Consider the following 20,371-nt stretch of genomic DNA (forward strand, 5'->3'; position numbering starts at 1 on the left):
TGATCCATTTTCTGAATCTGATCTAAATGGTTTTCTCTCCTGTGTTCATGACTTGAGAACAAGTGGAAACAATCTCCATCTGTGAAAACACGTGGGAAAAACATTTTTTTCATGGGTGAAACAGAGTTAAAAAAAAATTCAGATTTTTTTTTCATGCCATTCACATTTGAATCGATACCGGTACCCAACAGTACTTTTTTTTTGGTACTTTACTCTCTCTGTAGTAACGAAAAAAGGAATTTCAGTTCTAACCAGTTTAATTATTCAAGTCTAAACAATATATCATGAGTCATATTTCCAGTAACAATTTACATCACGTCTTTCTACGTTTTATTTCAGTAGCATCTTGCTTTACTGCATATAAGTCTGTAAAATAAAAATTAAATTGCTACATCTAGCTGTTCCTGCTCATCAACATAGAGCCATAAGAAGAAATATAATAGAAAACATCAAGATTTATGTGCTGCCCTCTCCTGGCACACAACGTCTCTACTAGTGGTGGGTGTATTTAAGACCGATTGGGAATTTTGAGTTTGCGTTTTGACCCCTTGAGTTTGCTGCAGCAGATTGAGCGAATCATGTGAAGTCAGTATAGTTTTTGTAAGTCACATTTTTGGGTTTTGTTTTTGTAATACTTATTTTCACCACAAGAGGCTGCAGTGAACCACTATCTCATGTTCTAAATAGGACTTAAAGCTTTCATGCTTTCTTCCAGGGGAGTTTTAATTTCTCCATGCACACTGAACACACCATACATCTATTGTGTGTCAGCAGGTTATGTCACATTACTTTCATGTCTTTCTTTTGGCAAGGTATGTTATGGAAGCCCTGAAGGACAAGTGAAGAAAAATGTTTCACACATGGAAAAAAAAACACTCTCCGAATGTTTTCACGTGTTTTCACAGATGGAATGGAACGTAGAGAAATAATCCTGGCAAACCTTTTTTTTCCAGCAGTTTTCAAGTCAAACACAGGAGTGAAAATAATTTAAATCAGACTTAGAAAATGGATCACAAGAAGAATAAAGTATTCACTTGCTAAGTCTGATCTAAATTGTTTTGTCTTTTTCAGGAAACTTTTTTCCTACTTTTTTTAATGAGGGAAAAAAATTCAAATGTTTTTCACTCTTTTCTTCAGAAATGTTGTTTTCACTCTGTTTTACGCATCAATAAAAATTCTCCTGCAAAACTTTGTTTGGATCACCAGGAAAAAATTCTTCACTTGCACCTCAGGGATTCTGTACATAACACGTAAAACTTCTAAACTGAAATTAGTTCTCTATATTTAATCCTTCTGAAAGACCCTGCTGGAAAACCAAATTTAATGACAACCAATGACAGATCTTTTTCAGAAATTCCAGATGTCTGGAAATGATTGTGAGGTAAAGATCAAGCTGGAAGAGAAGAGGTTACAAGTAGGTCTTAGTAATGATTGAAAAACGGGGAGAACAAAGGATGTGGAGGGCCCCATGCCTGTGTTTGCCTGAGGCCCCTAAATGACTAAATCTGCCACTGATGCCACCCTCACAATTTCCCCGGGAGACTCCTGTTTTTCATTGCCCTCTCCCGGTTTCCTCTCGGGGTCACAATTCTCCTGTATTTCTGCCGATTCATGACAAATTCACTGACAAACACTAGCTGTGCCGTTCAGCTCAGTGGTCTGGGTCACCTCTCCAAACCTGGGCCTGCAGAGTTCTATGTTTTTTGTCCGACGAAAGGTTTTAAGTAGATTACATTATGTAATGCATACTTAAGTACGACAAAAGTGACAGACATTGAAAAAAAAACCCTCATAAAAGTACAAGTACACCCCTTCCTCAACAGTAATGCCACAGTGATAAATAACATGACTCTGAGACCATTAATGGCAATAAGCTTTTTATTTAAACATTAAGGCAGTGTCTTTTTTGTTTTTCATTTTTACACTGCTATCCACAAAGCTTGCTGGTGGGCATGTAGAATTTAACCATGTGAATATTTCTTTTTTTTTTTCTTCTGAATACCAACCTTGAAGCAAGCCACATAAATATTTACATCTCTTCAGTTTTATATACAATCCTTGCTATTATACAGTGGGTTATGATAAAAAAAAAAAAAAAAATCATTATGCACAAAATGGTTTAACAATGTACTGTTTATGTCAACCCCACCCACCCACCCTGCCCCCACCCACGCTTGGACAGTAAGCACATCAGCAATCAACTTTATCTTTTCAGAATGATTATTTTTTGATTTGTGACATGAAAGAAAATCAAAACGATCTGTAAGAACAAAAACAAAATGGTTGCATGTTAAAAATCATTTCAGTATACTTTTTAAAAACAACACATTAGTCCGTCATCGGTTTAAGGGAACAGCTGGATATGGCTTAGTCTGTTTACCATCACATTCTTATATTTCATCAGTGGAAAAATGATATACACGCAGAGAGACTGATGAGCAGAGCCTGGCTGTATTTTTCTCTTAGCCTGACATCAGACCTGATAGAAAAGTCCAAAACATGGCTGAGCTTTCTGCAGGTGTGGCATGCTGAATGAGTCAAGGAGGGAGGAGGTAGTCCTATAACAGTCATGCTTGTGTTGAGACTACAAATAGAGAGGTGTGTCTTTCTAAACCACCAAACTAGCTCACAGCAGAGTACTCAGAGGACAAAATTGGCCCTCACAAGCTGGAAACATTTCACACCGTTTACAGAGAGGGTGACCTCTAAAATACTGCAGCAAAAATGTGAGAACATGTCAAGTAATGATACACAAAACTACCAGAGTGCTTTCGAATGCCTTCCCCTCAAACTCCTCTGACCAGGGGGTTGCAATGAAGTACACTTGAAGTATGTCATCGGTCCTGTAGAGAAGAAAATGTTTGTTGCTATCCTGTGATACAGCTCGTTTTGAACAGAACTGTCATGCGTCAAACAGTTAAAAACTAAGGCTATGATGGATTTGGAAGAAAAGAAAAAATGCACACAAATTTTTAAAAAAGAGGACGTTTCATTTGCTTTTTTGTTTTCAGATTTCCCTGCGTGGACAGTATAAACCCTGTCAAGGGGGGCTAAAAGAAAAATTGTGCGTCACTTAGTAACTTCAGTACTGTATATGTAAAATAAATGGCACTTTACACTAGGAATATTTCATAACTGTACAAAACCTGCCTGGATGAGGAGTTGGGTCTCAGCTCCTCCTCTAGGCAGTGAAAGGTCAGAGGTTAGACTGTCACAACAGTTTCCAGATGGGATTTAAGCAGGTCAGCTGACACTGCCATGGACTGAGGGTCATAGAAAGATGGCTTTTTTTGTCACCTCCTAAATGCAAACAAACTCCAAGTGATGCTGAGGAGTTTGCCTTTAAGCAGCTTTAAGGTTGGTCTGCATCTGCTCAAAGCGGGGTGGTCATCTTTCGTGAAAATGTGATTGTCGCTTTGAGTGTGGAAGCGATAAAGACCAAAACTAAACAGAGAGGTGTTAAAGGATCCCGCCACAGAGGGGTTTCTAGGAGTCCATTTTTTCACCTGCCCCAGGAAACACAGATTCTTAAAAATGCCATTGTGAACAGATTGACAACTAAGTGCTTAATATCCAACAAACACAGACATGGTTAATATAAAAACAGTGAGAAAGTGTCACTTGTTTCAGTGCCATCCATCTGGCAAATCATCTCCCTGCATGGATGCCTGAAGTCAACAGGCCTTCGCCGTTCCTCAGGACCCTCCCTAATATATGACATCAGCAATGAACAGCATGTTTACCCTGTAAACCAATGATATGACCCTCCCACATAACAATTTCTGCCCCCCACCCCAAAAAAGATACATCATTGCAGATAATAGACAACAAATGACACCATCAAAAGTTCACCATCAAAGTATACCAAAGGTCTCAACTCACGTTTCAAACACAGGACTGGACTGAATTTAAAGGAGCAAAAGAACCAAAATAAGAAAAACAAGATGTTGATTCTCCTCCTGTCCCCTCACACATATTTGTATTGTGGCAGCAGTGCACAGGCCGCCTGCACCTGGAGTTCACCGTGAAGAAACGTGAGAGGGTCTTCGCTGTGTGGGCCGCTGCTCTAAGGTCAGATCCAAATCTGTCACTAGCGCAGCCGTCATTGGGCTCCTGACCAGAACCAGCCTCAGAGTCCCGTCCACACGAGTGTCAGCACATCAGAGCGCCACACTCAAAAGGTGCACGTCAATGTGTCTGTATTGATAAGGCCAGTGAGGAAAAGTAGTAAAGATTTAAAAAAAATAAAAAAAAAAGAAGAAGAAAGTGATTTGTCCTTTAGAGCAGTCCTGGAGTGAATGCATAACACATAAGTGCAAACACACACGCACACACACACACACAGAGCAGCAGTGTGTGCTCGCCCTGTGTGGTGTCTCAGGTGTGTGACAGGAGGTTAGGAGAATCCTTGCTTGATGACTGAAGGAGGAAATGCAGAGTGGAATGGTGGGTGTAGGTTTGCAGATGCCTCAGCAGGTGTGTGTGTGTGTGTGGCTGCAGCAGCAGAGTTGGTTGACTGTTAGCGGGTCCTGTGGTGCGAATGAGTCTCGGGTCACTCACTGTCAGACAGGGTCTCGTACTGAGACATGAGCAGAGGCTTGGGCTCATCCTCCCAGGACCGGCCCTGTCCTGGCCCTAAACCCGGGGCCCCTGGCTGACCAGAGGAGGGGGAGGGAGCAGACACCGTCCCACTGGGGATACGCATTATCAATGGGTTACACGGGTAGGGAGTTGGAGTTGAACCTGCAGAAAGACAGAATGATTGTGTGTCAGTTCACACCTGGCATTAACATGGGAATGTCACTTCCCTGCTCTATATAAAAATAAACATGTACATCGCTGGTACAAACAAATATGATGTTTATCACACAAACAAAAATAATTAATAGTTATTTGACATGTTTACCATCAGTAAAAAGGTTGTCTTCTTTCATAAATTGTGTGTAAATGGTGAAATCAGTTGAAACAGTGTGTTCAAAGAGCTGCAAAATGTTGGCAGGTAAGACGCACTTTAGACACAGAAGCAGACGGGCTGGTACAGCCTGCGACAAACTGACACTTTTCACAAGGAATGAAACAACTTAATGTATTGCATTTAATGCTAAATTTACAAGAAGGCACCAATGATTTAGAATTAATCATAGCCTTTTTACAGAGTTTCTCCTCGGTGACAACAAACAAAACTGTACAATTTGTTAAGGGAGTCAGGCGATATTGTGGTTACTGGGTCAATAAGTGGATCAGTTGAAACAGACAGCGTGTTATCAAACATCTGCTGTGACGACATTGATGTAAAATCAATCAGCGGGGTTTCTACCTGTGGATGAAGGCCGGTCCTCCCAGACGCGGTTGGTAAGAGGGGTTCGTCTGTTGCAGTCTCCCTCAGAGTGGACTGAGGACACAGAAGACGGTCTCTCCCCTCCTGACAGGCCTGGTCCTGGCGATTTGGCCTTCCGTCCATTAGAGCGCCCGTTGCCCTTTGAGGACTTTCCCCCACCTGCAACCAGGGGAGGCAGAACTTCAACCTACGCTGTAACGCCTCCATCAGAGCTGCTGATTCTAACCTGACTGCTGTGCCATAACTAACTGAACTGCATTAGAGTCCTTCAGTATTTGTCTTGAACGATTATAATAAATTACTGTTCGACCTTACAAAAGGCTTTATAGAAGACCTAACTGAAGAATAACATGCTATCATACTATCATACTAAGAGGGGGAGAAAGAGGAAGTGCACCTTGAGAGAAAAAGTCCTCAGCACGTCCTTCAGCTGCAGGCATACCAGACACGCTGGAGCCCATCTGGTTAGCAGCGTTGGATGGAGGGCGTTCCTCAGATTCATCGTATTTGCCCATTAAGGCTTTTCTTATAATGGCCTCCAAGCCTATTGAGTTACCAGGCGTCTCTGGAGCTGGGTGGGTGCGGACACTCACTGGTCCTTTGAAAGGAAAGAAGGTTAAAAGAGTTAAGTAAGGTAAAAACAGACAGTGCAATTGGCAGCAAGAAGGGAAAGCAAAACAAGTGAGAAGAAGAGGAAGAGAGAGTAATGATAATCAAAGAACCACAGCAGTTTCAGAAGGAAAGTAAACTACGCAGAGACAAAACAGAGCCCAAGAGAGCAGAAAGACAAAAGGCATTTGAAAACGCTGTAATTTTGCAGATTCTATGTGTAAAAGGTGCTTTGTTTGTATAAAGTCCAGTAATTCTCTGGAACAGAACCAATCGTAATGTTGGGGCTTTGGACAGCAGTACACTTCAGTCTATATGTTCATGTTCAGTTGCATGTTTGTTAACACAATATTGCTAATATATCGTCACGTGACTGATTTATTTCCAGATTTATTGAGAGCATTTTTGTGTATAGTCTTCATGAAATAAACAAACGGCTGCAGTGTGTACACTAGCAGTTTGTCTAACAATGAAAACCTGCCAACGTTATTTTTCCTTCCATTTAGAGATTCACCACTGGCAATTTTCTTGTTTTTTTTTTTACAAAAAATCTAACTTGCTGATTCCGATTTTCTTTCTTTCTAAGATGTATAATTGACAGAATACACAAACATTTCTGTTACCTTTCTTTAATGAAAAATGTTATTTTGTATTCCTTAAAAAACACTACTGCATAACTTTCTCCAAAACTGCACCAGGTTAGAGGACCTTCTCTCACAAAAACAAATCTCAAATTAAGCACTCCATTACCTGCATTTATGCATTGCAAGCTGGTATATCTGGAAAGGTAAAAATTTGTAGGAGTGTGTAATTTGCTACAGTTGACATGTAGGCATTATTAAAAGTTGGCTGCTCTGGTTTTGACCATGGAGCCTCTGTGTTGTTATTTTATATTCATAACCCTAAGTTACAATGTTTTAGTTTCCCAAAGGAACAACAGATCAGAATAACAACACAGTTTGCCATAAACTGCCTCTGCTCCGCTCCATGTCTGGGTGGACTCTCAGACAAAAACAAAACAAAAGCAGTTACCAGCTCAAAACCTGCCCGATTCAAGTCCTGGCTGATCAATCACTGCATCTCTACTTCCATTTCTTCTATTAAGCCACCATCACAGTGCTGCTCCATTACCACATTATGTTTGAATGTGTTGCAGACATACATCCGCTTTTGTGTTTGACTAAAACATTTATTCTCACTTTAAATCAAATTCATATTTGATGAGGTTTAAAGAGATTACCTGCAGTTGTCGACGCTGGCATATTGAAGATTTCTGTTCCAGGCTGACCAGAATCTGAAAGAGGGAACAGGGTTTCTTTTTAAAAAGTCCAAAAAGCCTCTCTATAAAATCACACCTGCAGTTTTCTTCTGCACTCATTTCTATTCTGAGATCAGACTTACTGAAATCAGTCTCATTTGACACGGTCATTTTCTTGATCATCTCCTGTTTCTTTGACTTCACAATCTCTGACGTGCTCTCCGTCAACTTGCTGAAGAACGCTGGAGGCTGGGAGGCATTGGGAGGGGAACGGGAGCCCATTCTGAAGGAGGGAAAGGAGAGCCAGGTTAACACACACATACAGGCACCCACAAACCAAGGTATGAGAAATGTACATACTTAAAGTATAGTATAGTATAGTTTTTGGGTGTTAAGATGGTAAAATGTTGATTTGTAAGAATCTGTAGAGAGATGAGGTCTACACTGCTTTAGCATCCATTCAAACTTACTATCTGGCATATTGAATCAGCGTTTGCAAGTTATCATTAACATGTCTGCCAAAATTATTTGCAGGGCTACAACAGTGATTTAAACAAAGGTTACAAATCCAATTCTAAATTATTCACTCATTGAATTATTTTCCTGTTTGTGGTGGCAGCAAGCAAACCATAAGACAGGTTTCGTTATTGCCCCGTATGCTGCCCTTGATCAGATACTCCACCTGGGTATTTAAGCTCCTCACCCTTTCTCTGAGGGTGAAACGCAACCTCCTCAAAATGAGACTGCAGATAAAATCATCTAGATGTAGCTGCTTATATTTGGATTTAATGATTGATTGAAGACTTTGAGCTGCATCAGTGACAAGAAGGGGAGAGGGAACTAAAATAAAGTATTTCAAAAATTGATGTAAAATATAAAACAAAAACAAGGAGGAAAAAACAATATTATATTACATATAATATATATTATAATGTAGACACAGCTGTCACTCCAATTAAGCCTGGGTGGGTCAACACAAAGGCTCGGACAGCCACTTTTCATGCCGAAAGGAGTCTTTTTAGCTTTCTGGCATAAGCTTTCCAAGGGGGGCTTAGCAGTGTGATGTGCGATTACTGGCCCCGACCCACTAGAGAATATTATAGATCCAAGACAAAACTGACAACGAGGGGATTCTCAGACAAGCTCAGTTAGAGAAGATTTCTTGAAACAAATGTCCAGAACATCCAAATTTCTAACTTGCGCTATGATTTAGGGCCATATAAAATACTTTATCCTCAATTCATATTTGAGTGGGAATGTATGCTTGCTTTCTCTTAACTCATCCATTATCTGTAACCGCTTATCCTTTGCAGAGTTGAAGGGAGCCTCAAGTGAGTGATTTCCAACACATGCAACTGTGTCCATCTTTCCTGGGCTGCTCCTGTTGTACAGGCTAGAAATGCTGTGCCAGCTAAAACAAACGTTCTGTCAAATTTAATTATTCTCAATAATTTATCAATACTAGGTCCGTGCTAGATAGGATGGCATCTGGGTCTGGACCCAGTGCCATTTTTCCATTACATCTGCCGGCCTGGCTCTACTCTGTTTGACTCGGCGCGGCCAGGGTTTTGCATTTCCACCACAACTGGGCTACCTGCTTGAAGGTGCGTCTTAAACCAATGGGGCGCCTGTCTCGATCCTGGCAGTAATATCATAGAATCACTGCTAACAAAGTGGCTCCTCTAATTTAGTTACAAACATGTCACATTTACTATAACTTCTTCACAATAAAAGCCCTGTTATTTTGTCATTTTAGTAATTTAAAAGCTTGTCAAAAGTGCGGTCAAAAGTGCTAGTGGAAAAACAGCACAGGCTTTTCCTTGTCCCCCCTCAAATCACCAACTGATTACATCTGGAGATGGGAGCCCATTAGCTCCATCTCCAAATCTGTGCAACATAGAGGAGACGTCTCACCCGTTTATCATCTGAGGGTGGAAGTCATCTAAAGGTGGAGCTTTCATTTAGGTGTAGGTGTTGACGTAGATACTTGCCTGCTTTGCATCATTAAACACTGAACTATGGGAAAGATCAATAGCTAATCTGAGTATTTAAAAAAAACAATGTCCCTCAAGTACTGAACATAAACAGAGTTTAATTACATGTTGCTATCATGTGTCTGAACCCAATTTAGTATCTACAAACAATAAAATATATCTGTAGCAGATTCTGTGAAGATCTACGGTAATGTGAGCGTTACCCCTGCTCTCCATGCTCGTTGGCGTAGGAGATCCCACCCTGGACTTCAGGCTCAGAGTTGGCCCCAGCAGGAGACACTGGTTCAATGCCATCATTTGAAACACTGATAGGTGATGTCTTGTGCTGAGGAGGAGACCTGCAGAGATTACACAGAGAGGTATTCGCTGTGAATCTTTAGAAACTTCAGTTACAAAAAGGTGAAGACATGTACAGTAGAGCAGGTATTTTTGTCGTTCCAGAGTGCTTCCTACCGGTCTCTGTTGCGTTCTCCAACAAGGCCCTCTGGGTATCGGGGCCCCTGGCCAGAATCCTGTGAGGTGGGTGGAGGCTGGGAGGCACTGGGTGGACGGGTCAAGTCCAGGACAGGAGAGCCCTGGTAGCTTTGCTGTTGCTGACTCTGCCTGGTGTAGTCTTTAGTTATCACCTCCTGTTTAGACATGTCAACGTCAGAAATGAACATATTCTGTTGAGCACTATTACAAGGACCTATTATCCTCACAGCTCTATGTTGTTAGTCTGGGACTCCAGCAGAGCAGTTTTTCATGATTCATACCCTTCTTCACTGATTTTGGTGAAACGGGATCGTGAAGACATTTTTTTTGTGTGATCTGTGTGTTTTCTCTCCTGTGATTATGATGATGACGTTTTTTTTTATATATTAAAACATTTTACAACCAAGCCCCCAGGAAGAGCCCCCGGCTTTGAAGACTATAATTACATCATCATGTGACACACTGCAGCCCAAATAGATTTTTTTCCATAAGCTAACATTGCGAAAAAGGCATCTGTAAAACGCTGAATACAATTTTTTCTGGAGTAAATACTGATTGCACAGTATAATATCCAAGAAAAATGGTACCATCCATGTATCGATTGATTCCCTATAAACCACTTTCACTAAGCGACACGGTCTGCCACCAGGCTTGATTTTTTTCCTGGAAAGATAAAATCCCAATTCCAGCACAAAGGAAGCGCAACCAAAAAGGGAAGAGGTATTATTAACCCCGGTCACTATCCCCAGATAACAGCAGTCTGCGTGTCAAAGTCTGTTCCCTCGCTGACATGTGTTTCCTCTTACCACTGGTACTTGAGACTCAATTCAATTCAAAATACTGAATTGAGACTGAGACGGTTCAAAACCAACATTCTTTCTACTAAATCAGTGAGTAACAAAGCCTGCCTACTTATAAATACAACCGGCTGTCTTACTCTGCCTTTTCGTGAGGCTGTCTGGGTCAAATTGGGATTCTTACAGTTGTTTTATACTTTTGGACAATAGCCAGATCGCATCAACAGTAATACCACATGGGAAACTCTAGGAGGAGGGGGATTTGAAAAGTTGTCTCTTTCTGCTGTAACATACTTCACCTCATTATTTGAAACTTTGACCGCATTTTATATAAACATCCCACATTTAAACATTGTATAATTATGACAGAAAATAAGAAAAAAGCATAATTGGTCTCCTATAAAACCACTTTGGAAACATGTGCTACATAAATATTAAGTAAGATTGTTGTACTGTCTTTGTAACACAGTGGTTGAGTGAACTTACACTGATGTGCTGTGCCAGGGTGACCACCCTCTGGCTGCCTTTAACACAGGGGGACGGTGGCTGCTGGCCCGGAGACAGTCTCTCTTCAGACGGAGGACGGTACAGACCGTGAGGCTCCATCTTCTGTTGAGCTGAGAGTCAAATCCAAACAATAGACATCATGCACACACGCACGCACGCACGCACACACACAGACACAGACACAGATACACACATGTAAAAAGTTAGTTTTGTTTTTCAGCCTTTGTTGATCTCGAAAATGTGCTAATCAAAACATGCGTATTTTGGAAATGTCTGTCTATCCATCAGGACTCATGGTGGACGTGCAATTTAAACATTTCATGTAGCATCTGCACATGAAAACATTATATGACGGTGTATGACAGGCTACTTCAGATCTCTTATTTATTTTTAATGTGCTCTTTGCATACAGACCTAGCAAGCATAGTGTTGACTGGTTTTGCATCAGTGATTCAAATGAAGTAGAAGTCACAGAATATAATTTTATAACTGATGTACTCGCAACCATCGTTCTGTACTGAACAGATAAATATCATAAAATGTATTTACTGAGAAACATATGTCTATTAAAAGATGTTTTTACCTCATGCGTCAGTGTTTTCATACACAACTCTTGCACTACATTATTTATCTGAGCAGAAGATGATGTAAGTTAAACACGGGGCGAGTTTGACTGAATGGATTCCCGCAGAAGACTAGTCCTCCAGAGGGACAGGATGCTGAGGTTTTGTCGTGAGCTACTAACCACATTAGAGTCTTGGGGGTCATTTCAACAACAGCTTACAACCGCTTTGACTTCTCTCCTTGGAACTAGATTGTGAACGCATGACAACAGCAAGGTGATGATGTCCTATGAATAACTCAGCTGATCTTATCTTGTCTTCTTGAGAATCATGCTTCCTGTTGACTTTTTAAAACCCACAACACTCATTTGTCCTCAGCATGCAGCTGTCTCTTGCCCTACAGGTTTGTAATGTATACAGATGTGACACATCGTTCTCCAAGCGGAAAACAACAAAACAAAATCACATTCCAAATGACGGGCACACTCCCAGGGGCTTGATTGATAGAGATGTGTTGAGCGGTTGGCATGTGTGGAAATAAAATGAGAAAAAAATTTTTTGCATAAATTACAGTGAGCCAAAAATAGGGACATGCAGAGATTTTGTGGGGGGTAGAAGCTTTTTTGAAATACACAGGCCTACATCTGTCAATACTTTCTTGTTCTATTCACTACAGCACTTTTTACAATTAGATGCTAAAATCATAACTATATCCCATTCATTTTTTTTTTTTTTTTCCTTTTTTAAATTATTAAATTGTTACCAGCAAACTCAACCATATTCTTATACCACAGGACAAGTAGTATTTTTGTATACAAAAGACATGAGATGTGACATTAAATTGTTGATTAAATATTACTTTGTTTTTTGTAATTGTTCAGGACCCCTGACCTCTGAAACCCCTGAAAATCAGATGCCGAACTTTGAGTATTAGCTGGAGACCCCTGATCTTCAGGAATCAGTGAACAAGAGCCACTGCATGTATAAAGGGAATTACAGGTCCCATACAACCCTCCTGCGGTGAAATGCCTTTTCAAGAGTCTAAGATATTCTTGTTGTGCCCACGTGCGTGTGGTGAAATATTCTGTTTAAGGAAGCAGCCGAATGGAAGGGAGGGGGGGTGCCACATGTTAAAATCATGTCACAACCTATACGAAAAGAAAATGAAAATAAGCAGCAAAGGATTTTCTGCCTTCATGTCCAACAGCTTCGGCTACCTTAAAATGACTTCTTAAAGGACACCTAGGATCTTCTTCATGGAAAATTATTTTGCCATTAATATTTTATCAATGCTCCTTGAAGGTTTTAAGATGCCTCTTCTCATCTAATCTCAGCCAGTCACTCCAATTTGGACGGGCGAGATGTTTGGTTTTCCAGAGGGCACCCTTGGTGGTCTTTAAGTCTTTAAAGAAAACTAATAATTAAAACTGGAAAAAAGAAAAAAGTATAGCACTGAAGGAAAATAAATGTAAATGAATCGGGCTGATTTGATAATGCCAACCACCACAGCGTGCAAGAGGCCACAGACTGACGGGGGAGGGTCTGGGTGATGAGGGGGACTCTGGGATCTAGAGCGTCTTACCATCAATGGCGCTGCTGGCAACAAGCGAACCCGTCTCTGGCATCCCCGTTTCACAAGAAATTTGACGCATAATAATCGCGTTTATGAAGTTGGCCGCAGTCATGGTGGTCTTACCGAGTGCTCGGAGCTCTTGTTCCTGAATGGACATCGGTTTGTTTTGAGTCTTTTCCCTACTAGGTGTACCGCTTTCTCCACGGCCAGGAGGGTTATCCGACTGGGGAGGGAGCAGGTGAGGCGGCCGGCCTGAAGCCGAGGGATAGGAACCTGGGTATATTCCTCCTGGGCTGGGGCTGGACAGCTTGGGATCAGATTTACTGGAGGGCCCGTGTTGGTCCTGCATGTGCTTGGGTAGACCTCCCCTGTTTTTGCCTCCATCGCGACTCTGCTCTTTGGCCACACTTGAGTCAATGACAGGTGGGTAGGCCTCAGGGGGCACACCTGTCCTTTGACCGGGGTAACCTTGGTAGCGAGCCGGCCCTGAGGGCATGGACCTGGCAGGCCAAACAAAACACACTTAGTAAACAAGCCTATCAAAATGTTCACCTCACTGTGCACACAAAGTCCCACACCTTTAGCATACTCAAATTTAAGCACTTTTAAGCTTTTCCAGCATCTTACATGTGTGGCAGATTACATATTTATGATTGTTTCACTTAAATCAGATGTTATTGTGCCATAAACAACCAGAATTATGTTTGTGATGGCTGTCTACAGAAGGGTGACGAATGGACCAGATTATCTTTTGGTGTGGATGCAGATAAAGGGACGAATCCAGAAATGTTGTCTCACTTTCTTTAACAATACGTTTTTCAACATTTTTGTAATTTAATTAGGATTCCATCTGCATTGTTTTGTTGTCCTTTCGTCCTCACTGTTACAGATCTGGTGATCTTTAATTATTGTGAAGCAGTTTTGGTTTCAAATTCGAGGGCTATCAAGTTCGATACTGGATTAGGCTTGATTTAATCAAATGGGACTGTTGGGCCTTGGTAAAGGTATGCGCTCTACTGAGTGCCATTCTAGTTATGAAAGGAAATTTCACGCACATTTAAGCACTTTCTATAAGGCATAGTCCACACATACACAGGTATTTTTGGAAATGGGGTTTAAAAAAATTCCAGATGAACATTTAATGCCATTTCAGAAATAATCTCCATCGATACAGCACACCTGGAAACACATATCCCATGCCCATTCATGTGCACTGGGCACACGTGTGGCGTTGTAAACAGGAAGCAGATTGTATTCTTTTGTCGGTTGCTTAGTTAAAGAATATACTATGTACAAGGCAGGGAAACGTGATTGCTCTTCACAAAATCTTGGATCATTAGCCCACAAAACATTGTAAGCAACCGTTTGTGTCTTAAATTATAACATTAAACAATATAACAGCCTTTATTAATCCCAAAGTATTCTGATTCTGATTGAAGAACAAGCTTCGAGTACAAAAATCTCTCAAAAAACAGAGTTTCTAAGTCTTCAAAAAGCTCAGTTTTCAAGGACCTAAAATGCCGTTTACATGTGTCTGAAAGGCACACCATACCTGTGTACATGTGGACAGGGCCTAAATCCAAGCACTTTTCAAACCTTGATAACACCACATTATTATTCAAGGGTTTCCAAGGAGTTCCTGCACCTTGGCATTACCCAGCTAATGAGAAATCATCTCTGGTAAATGTCCCAGTTTTGTCCTTGTAAAAACAGTGAAAAGCAGTTTACCGAAACACAGAAGAGCTGGAGTGTTCGCTGACAGAAAGACTCTTGCCCCCGGTGTTGTGCAGGACACTTGGCCTCTGCTGCACGTTCTCCTGGGTGCGAGGAGACACGGGGGAGTGCTGGTGGCTGTAAGGCTGTGAAGATGGTCTCACACCACTGCTGCTGCTTGCCAAGCTGTGCTCTGTACCTGAGAGTCACAAACACATTCATTTAATTTCATTCCCTCAAAAAACATTTCTGCCTCTATTATAAAGAACTCTATCCGCTCCACACCTGGTCGCCAGATGGGGGCGTGTTCCACATTCCCGAGTGACCCGCCCTTCTCTCTGTCACGCTCCCGGTCTCTGTCTCTCTCTCTGTCCCGGTCCCTTTCCCGGTCTCTCTCCCGTTCTCGTTCACGGTCTCTCTCCCGGTCCCTTTCACGCTCCCTCTCTCTCTCCCGCTCTCTGTCTCGCTCTCGGTCTCTCTCCCTCTCTCTGTCACGTTCACGGTCTCGTTCACGCTCTCGCTCTGAAGATGAGCCTGGCATCTTGTTCATGTGCGAGGACCCAACTGTACAGAAAAAGGCAAAGAGAGAAAAAAACATTATATAAACAATAAGAGTGCAACATATTTAATCTGAGTTAAATGTGAACTTATTCGTACCAGGTGAGATGGGGGAGGTGGTGTAAGGCCTGCCAGGAAAGGTGGTGCTTCCCCCAGGGATGTAGGTGATGCGGTCCATTGGGGAGCCGGCTGCCCCTGCAGAGGGAGGGACCAGGACAGGTAAGTGTGGCACCTGAGAAAGATCGATGATCCCTAGGGGACAGAGAGGAGAGAAGGGTAAAGAAAAGTCCAACACATTTGGACAGCTGGTCCAGATGTGTTGTGGTCCAGAGGAGAACAGGTAAGACTAAGACTAACACTGCAATATCATATGTTTGACATTAGGGATGCAACAGTTTGAGGCTTATAATGTAGTAGTCATGCATAGCCAGACCTATCCCCACAGCACTGTGTCAGTGGTGGAGAAAGGTCTGGCTACACCAACTTGACATCCTGCTATACGGGTTGGAAACACTGGCTTGTTTGCATGTCTTTAAACCAGTCACAATCTTCTTGGGCAGCGTTTAACCCAGCTTGTGGGAAGGTGAGCTCTGGCATTAAAATGGCTAAATGCCTGCAAAAGAAAAAAGGTAACAGCTGCAATCTTGTTTATGTTTGTGATGTTAGCGTACAAGTTAGTGTTAAAGTAACTTTCCAGTTTCAGTGTGTAGGTTGCTAGCTGAGGTGAAAGAAAGCTTGGAATAGGTGCACAATGAAAGGCATTATACCAACAGTATACATCTGATAAATCAGACTAATAATGTAGTTTTGTACTGGATTTTAACAATGGATTGACGACCTGGAATAAATCTGTAATTGATCACAGAGGACAAAAATGAAAGAATATGTTTGGTTGTAACTAGATTCTGCTTTAGTCACAGTATTCATAATATTTCCTTTTTAAGCAACTACTTATTAATCTTCTCTCCATTTTGCCTGCACTCAGAGCACCCCCACTTTTATGCCAGCAAAAATCTGCCAAAACGTGTCGTCTGTGAGACTTTAGGGATGTTGTGTCGACTACAGAAAATCTCTCTCTTGTATCAACTGAGGAGCATCTCACCAAACTCAGATCAAACTCTCTAATCTAGGCAGTGCTGTTAAACTATATAACCAGATTCTGATCTGCCTAAAACATTTTCAGAAACATATTTTAGCAAACTATGTAGCTGCAACAGAGAAAGATTGTAAACTGACAGCGGCCAACAGATTGTGGCAACAAAGGCTGAAAAAACTCAGATCAAACTGTGAAACAAGACAGTGCTGATAAAATATGAACCACGATCCTGTCCTAAAATGTTTTCAATAACATATTTGAGTGGACTGTTTAGCTGTAATATTCTGAGCCAAAACCAAGCACTGCCCAACACGTAGTACGCCCCCCCCCATCAGTGTGTTTATTGGTCTGGTACAGCGCAGTGCATTCTGGTGTTGAATACCAAAGCCCTATTTCTCTGTTCTCTGGTCATGTAGCACCAACTTCCAAAATATTTGTGTCTTTGTACTGTAGAGACAGCTCAGTTTTATGCCAGGGCCATCTTTCTTGCAGAGAAATACTTTAACTGCTGCTTGATGCAGCACCAGCTGATTGCTGACAACTTGTGTGTGTGTGCCAGACAAATACCAAAGCTGGGAAACATGCAGATTACCATCAGTCATGCATTAATGGCTAGAGAAAAAAACAAAACAATTCAATATATCAAAAGCTGATTCAATCAAAACATGTTCTATACACATGCAATACAGAAATCCTTGTAAAAAAATGATCCACCTAATTTGCAGAGTGAGGGATAAGGTGTCACGAAATAATAAAATCTAGCCAACATGAACCTGCTGTTCTCAAAAATCTCTGTCTGTAGGTACAGCTGCTGACAAAGTTTACAAAGGTTCGAACAGTTGAACAGTTTACCAAACAGCATAAAAAGTGCAGATAAGCTAAGAGAGATGTGAGTGTTGTGAAGTCAGCCTCACCACGTGGGGCTGCAGAGTAGGGCAGAGGAAGGGGCTGGTCTCGAGGAGTGAGGCCCCTCAGCAGGTCTGAGCGCTGGGCGGCCATGGCAGCAGCTGCAGGCCACTGGTGCATCTGCTGGGATGTGATGTAGTCGTTGAGCAGCGTCTGGCGGTTCTCCAGCGCCGCGGTATCAGGAAAACCACGGATGAGGTAGGGATAGGGATGAGGGTACGCCGGGTTAGGGGCTAGGTGGCGAGGCAGGTAGTAGGCCGCTGAGTATAAAGAGAAGGAAATGTCTGTCAGGACATCATATTGGGCTAAATAACAAATCAGAATGTCTCTAGGCCCACACAGATGTTTTCACATTTTTCTTGACAAGAACCCCTCTCAGGACTACATGGGCATGTAAAGACTATTTAACCCTAACCAGTCTGGCTCGGTTAGTCCCAATTTTACATTTGCTTTGTCTGAGAATGGATGAATTCACTAGAATTTCTATCCAAAAAAAAGGCTTAATTTGGTGGGTTTTTAGTTGCTTTTTTTTTTTTTTTACTGTGATCTCAGACAGAGCCTCAGGTTTAGTTGTTTTTTTGGCGATATCTGATCTTTGCCAAAGCAAGTTACTGACATTTATTATTATTATTTTTATCATCCTCATTTTTTGTCAGTGAAAAACAAGTGTAATCCTTTATTTCATTTACTGACCATGTAAGTGTGTAGAAAGTTAATAGAAAGGTTATTGAATCTTAGGTCGGGTTCACACCTAAAGGTCCGTGAAAGGTCCGTTTTTTGATCCGAACCAACGCGAGGATGATACATTGTTTTAATTTTGAGTCGGTCCGGTTTGCGTTCACAAAAGGCCAAACTCAAACGGTCCAAAATCTGTAAACAAAACTCACGTGGCCGCAACGCCCTTCTGTTGTTGGTCAAACTGTTTAGGCGGGCAGTCAGCAAATCTGTACATCAGATCAGCAGCCTACTGTACATCATGGAGCGTCTGCTTATTTTTACATTAGTGCTGATCTGGAGCGCTTACACGCAAACTTTAATGGACCGCGCGTATGAACGCCTCATAGAGCAGCGGGCATTAAATAATGTCTTGATCCATGCATTTCGCCGAAGACGCTATGCGATCCGACGATCATACAGAAGTAGACGACAGGCAATAATGAGGGCCTACCATGACGTTTTTTCTACACAAGCGGGACCAGTGAGGGAAGCAGACAATCACAAACGTGTAAAAATCACAAAGTTGGCTCATCATAAAAGCAGCTCTTGTTTATAGAATCCATGCATCTCCTTGAATGAATGAACGAATAAATGAATGAATGAATGCCCCCTATACTGTAGACCCCAAAAGTCAGTTTCTGCCACACAACTTTCTCTGTACCAACACTAAATTCTCAATAATAGACAAAGTTGCATTTTTTGATAGGGGACAATTTAGAGAAGACCTATATTGGCTATTTGTGCAGTAAAAACCTGAAAAAAATGGCATACATGTGTACTAGACGCTGCTGAGAAGTAGCAGGGTCCTATTCCTCGTAAATAAATTATGTGGTATGGGATCAGTACTTAGATTTGTGTGCTCATCGATAGCGATTCCAGCATTTTAGGTAACATCTGAGGGATTTTCTGTATCTGAAGAATCCTATTTAGATCATGAATTTTGATGACCTTCTATAACTCTCAGCAAAGCTCTACCCAACTATAATTTAGCTGAGGTCTGATATGGCCGGAATAATCAAACACCTGAGAGAGTAAGCACGGCCTTACAGAACTTGACTAGGTCTGTACCTGGGTCAATGGGGATGCCGCGGGGCAGTGCTGCAGGATCGAAGGCTAAGGGGATTTGACGGTACACGTCTGCAGCTCCAAGTCCCTGCAGCAGACGCTCGTATGTCTGTTGATCTGGAACACCAGGGAGAGGTGATTTGGTAGCACTCATTTCCCTGGGGGTTGGTGTGCCTTTACGCTCCTGGGGCGGATTCTTACTGGAACCTGGAATAAGGACAAGGACACAAAAGATTTTAACGTACGGTCTTTGATGGGTGAAGTATCTTATTCTGAAATATTTCGGCTTGTTTATTCAGGTCCCAATTATTCAGAGTTCATGGGTTCCATATAATTGATTTAAGTGTTGGTATAGCTGGAATCAAGCTCTTGTTTCAGAGACAAACAAACAAAAACATCTGTCTCAACTGTATGAGAGGTACCCACCATCATGCTGCCTTTGGCTTGCATCCCTGGACAGAGGGGAGCCGCGATGCGAGGGCCCAGGGTAAGGGTTCCTTAGGCCACCTTTGTCATCGTAGCCCACTGGACTATGATGGGCCTTGCCTCCCTGCTCTGACCCCAGTGTAAGGGGAGAAGAGCGGGCTATAGGGCTGGCTGTACTGACCACTGCACTGGGCCGACCTTTAGGTGCCTCTTCGTAGCGTCCCCTCTCCAGGTGGGAGGGTGTGTTGTGGTAGGAACGTGGTGAACTGGCTATGATGGAACGGACATCATGACGTTTCCCAGAAACAGCTGCCTCCTGCTTCATGGGTGTTCCCTGAAGAGAAGCATGACAGGAATTAATTTGTTAAAAGGAAACTTTAATTGGGGCGATTCAGTTTTGTATCACTACAGTGGTGGAAGTATATGCAAATGAACAATGGTAACTTTTCTCCATTTAGCCTGCACCTAGAGCCCCCACACTCTTTAGCCGACAAAAATCCTCCAAATGATGCAAAACTGGAGGATTATGGGGCTACGGATTGCACTTCCTCATTTCTGTATGCCCACATCCACGTACACATAGAGTACAGTTGGATCAAGAGTGTTGAGAGTAGGCCTGGGCAATATGGCTGAAAAGTTTCTCACTATAGTGAAGTTTCACATCGCTCGATATGGATAATAATTGATAATTTTAATTATCTGTCCTATTTTTATCATTTTTTAAAAAAAGCTGGATTGAACCTCTTTATTTTGGATTTAACCACTTTATCAAGGCAC

At 42.0% G+C, this 20,371-nt stretch overlaps 1 protein-coding gene across 4 annotated transcripts in view; it reads right to left on the reverse strand.

Moving 5' to 3' along the window:
* Positions 1 to 1,860: 1,860 nt before the first annotated feature.
* The window catches only part of ncor2 (nuclear receptor corepressor 2), a 124,505-nt gene continuing 105,994 nt past the window's right edge, over positions 1,861 to 20,371 (reverse strand). For all 4 annotated transcript variants that reach the window (XM_073466003.1, XM_073466002.1, XM_073466001.1 and 1 more), the window contains 15 exons: positions 19,595 to 19,928; positions 19,172 to 19,375; positions 17,395 to 17,646; positions 15,484 to 15,636; positions 15,112 to 15,390; positions 14,842 to 15,025; positions 13,237 to 13,613; positions 10,957 to 11,087; positions 9,653 to 9,828; positions 9,403 to 9,537; positions 7,349 to 7,488; positions 7,188 to 7,241; positions 5,736 to 5,936; positions 5,318 to 5,497; positions 1,861 to 4,743 (listed from right to left, as the gene is read on the reverse strand). In XM_073466003.1, the coding sequence (XP_073322104.1) occupies positions 4,553 to 4,743; positions 5,318 to 5,497; positions 5,736 to 5,936; positions 7,188 to 7,241; positions 7,349 to 7,488; positions 9,403 to 9,537; positions 9,653 to 9,828; positions 10,957 to 11,087; positions 13,237 to 13,613; positions 14,842 to 15,025; positions 15,112 to 15,390; positions 15,484 to 15,636; positions 17,395 to 17,646; positions 19,172 to 19,375; positions 19,595 to 19,928 (2,991 nt within the window). In that variant the 3' untranslated portion in view covers positions 1,861 to 4,552. The remainder of the gene's footprint in view (positions 4,744 to 5,317; positions 5,498 to 5,735; positions 5,937 to 7,187; positions 7,242 to 7,348; positions 7,489 to 9,402; positions 9,538 to 9,652; positions 9,829 to 10,956; positions 11,088 to 13,236; positions 13,614 to 14,841; positions 15,026 to 15,111; positions 15,391 to 15,483; positions 15,637 to 17,394; positions 17,647 to 19,171; positions 19,376 to 19,594; positions 19,929 to 20,371) is intronic.

The sequence above is a fragment of the Pagrus major genome, chromosome 5 (assembly GCF_040436345.1).
Source record: "Pagrus major chromosome 5, Pma_NU_1.0".
In the NCBI taxonomy this organism is placed as follows: Eukaryota; Metazoa; Chordata; class Actinopteri; order Spariformes; family Sparidae; genus Pagrus; species Pagrus major.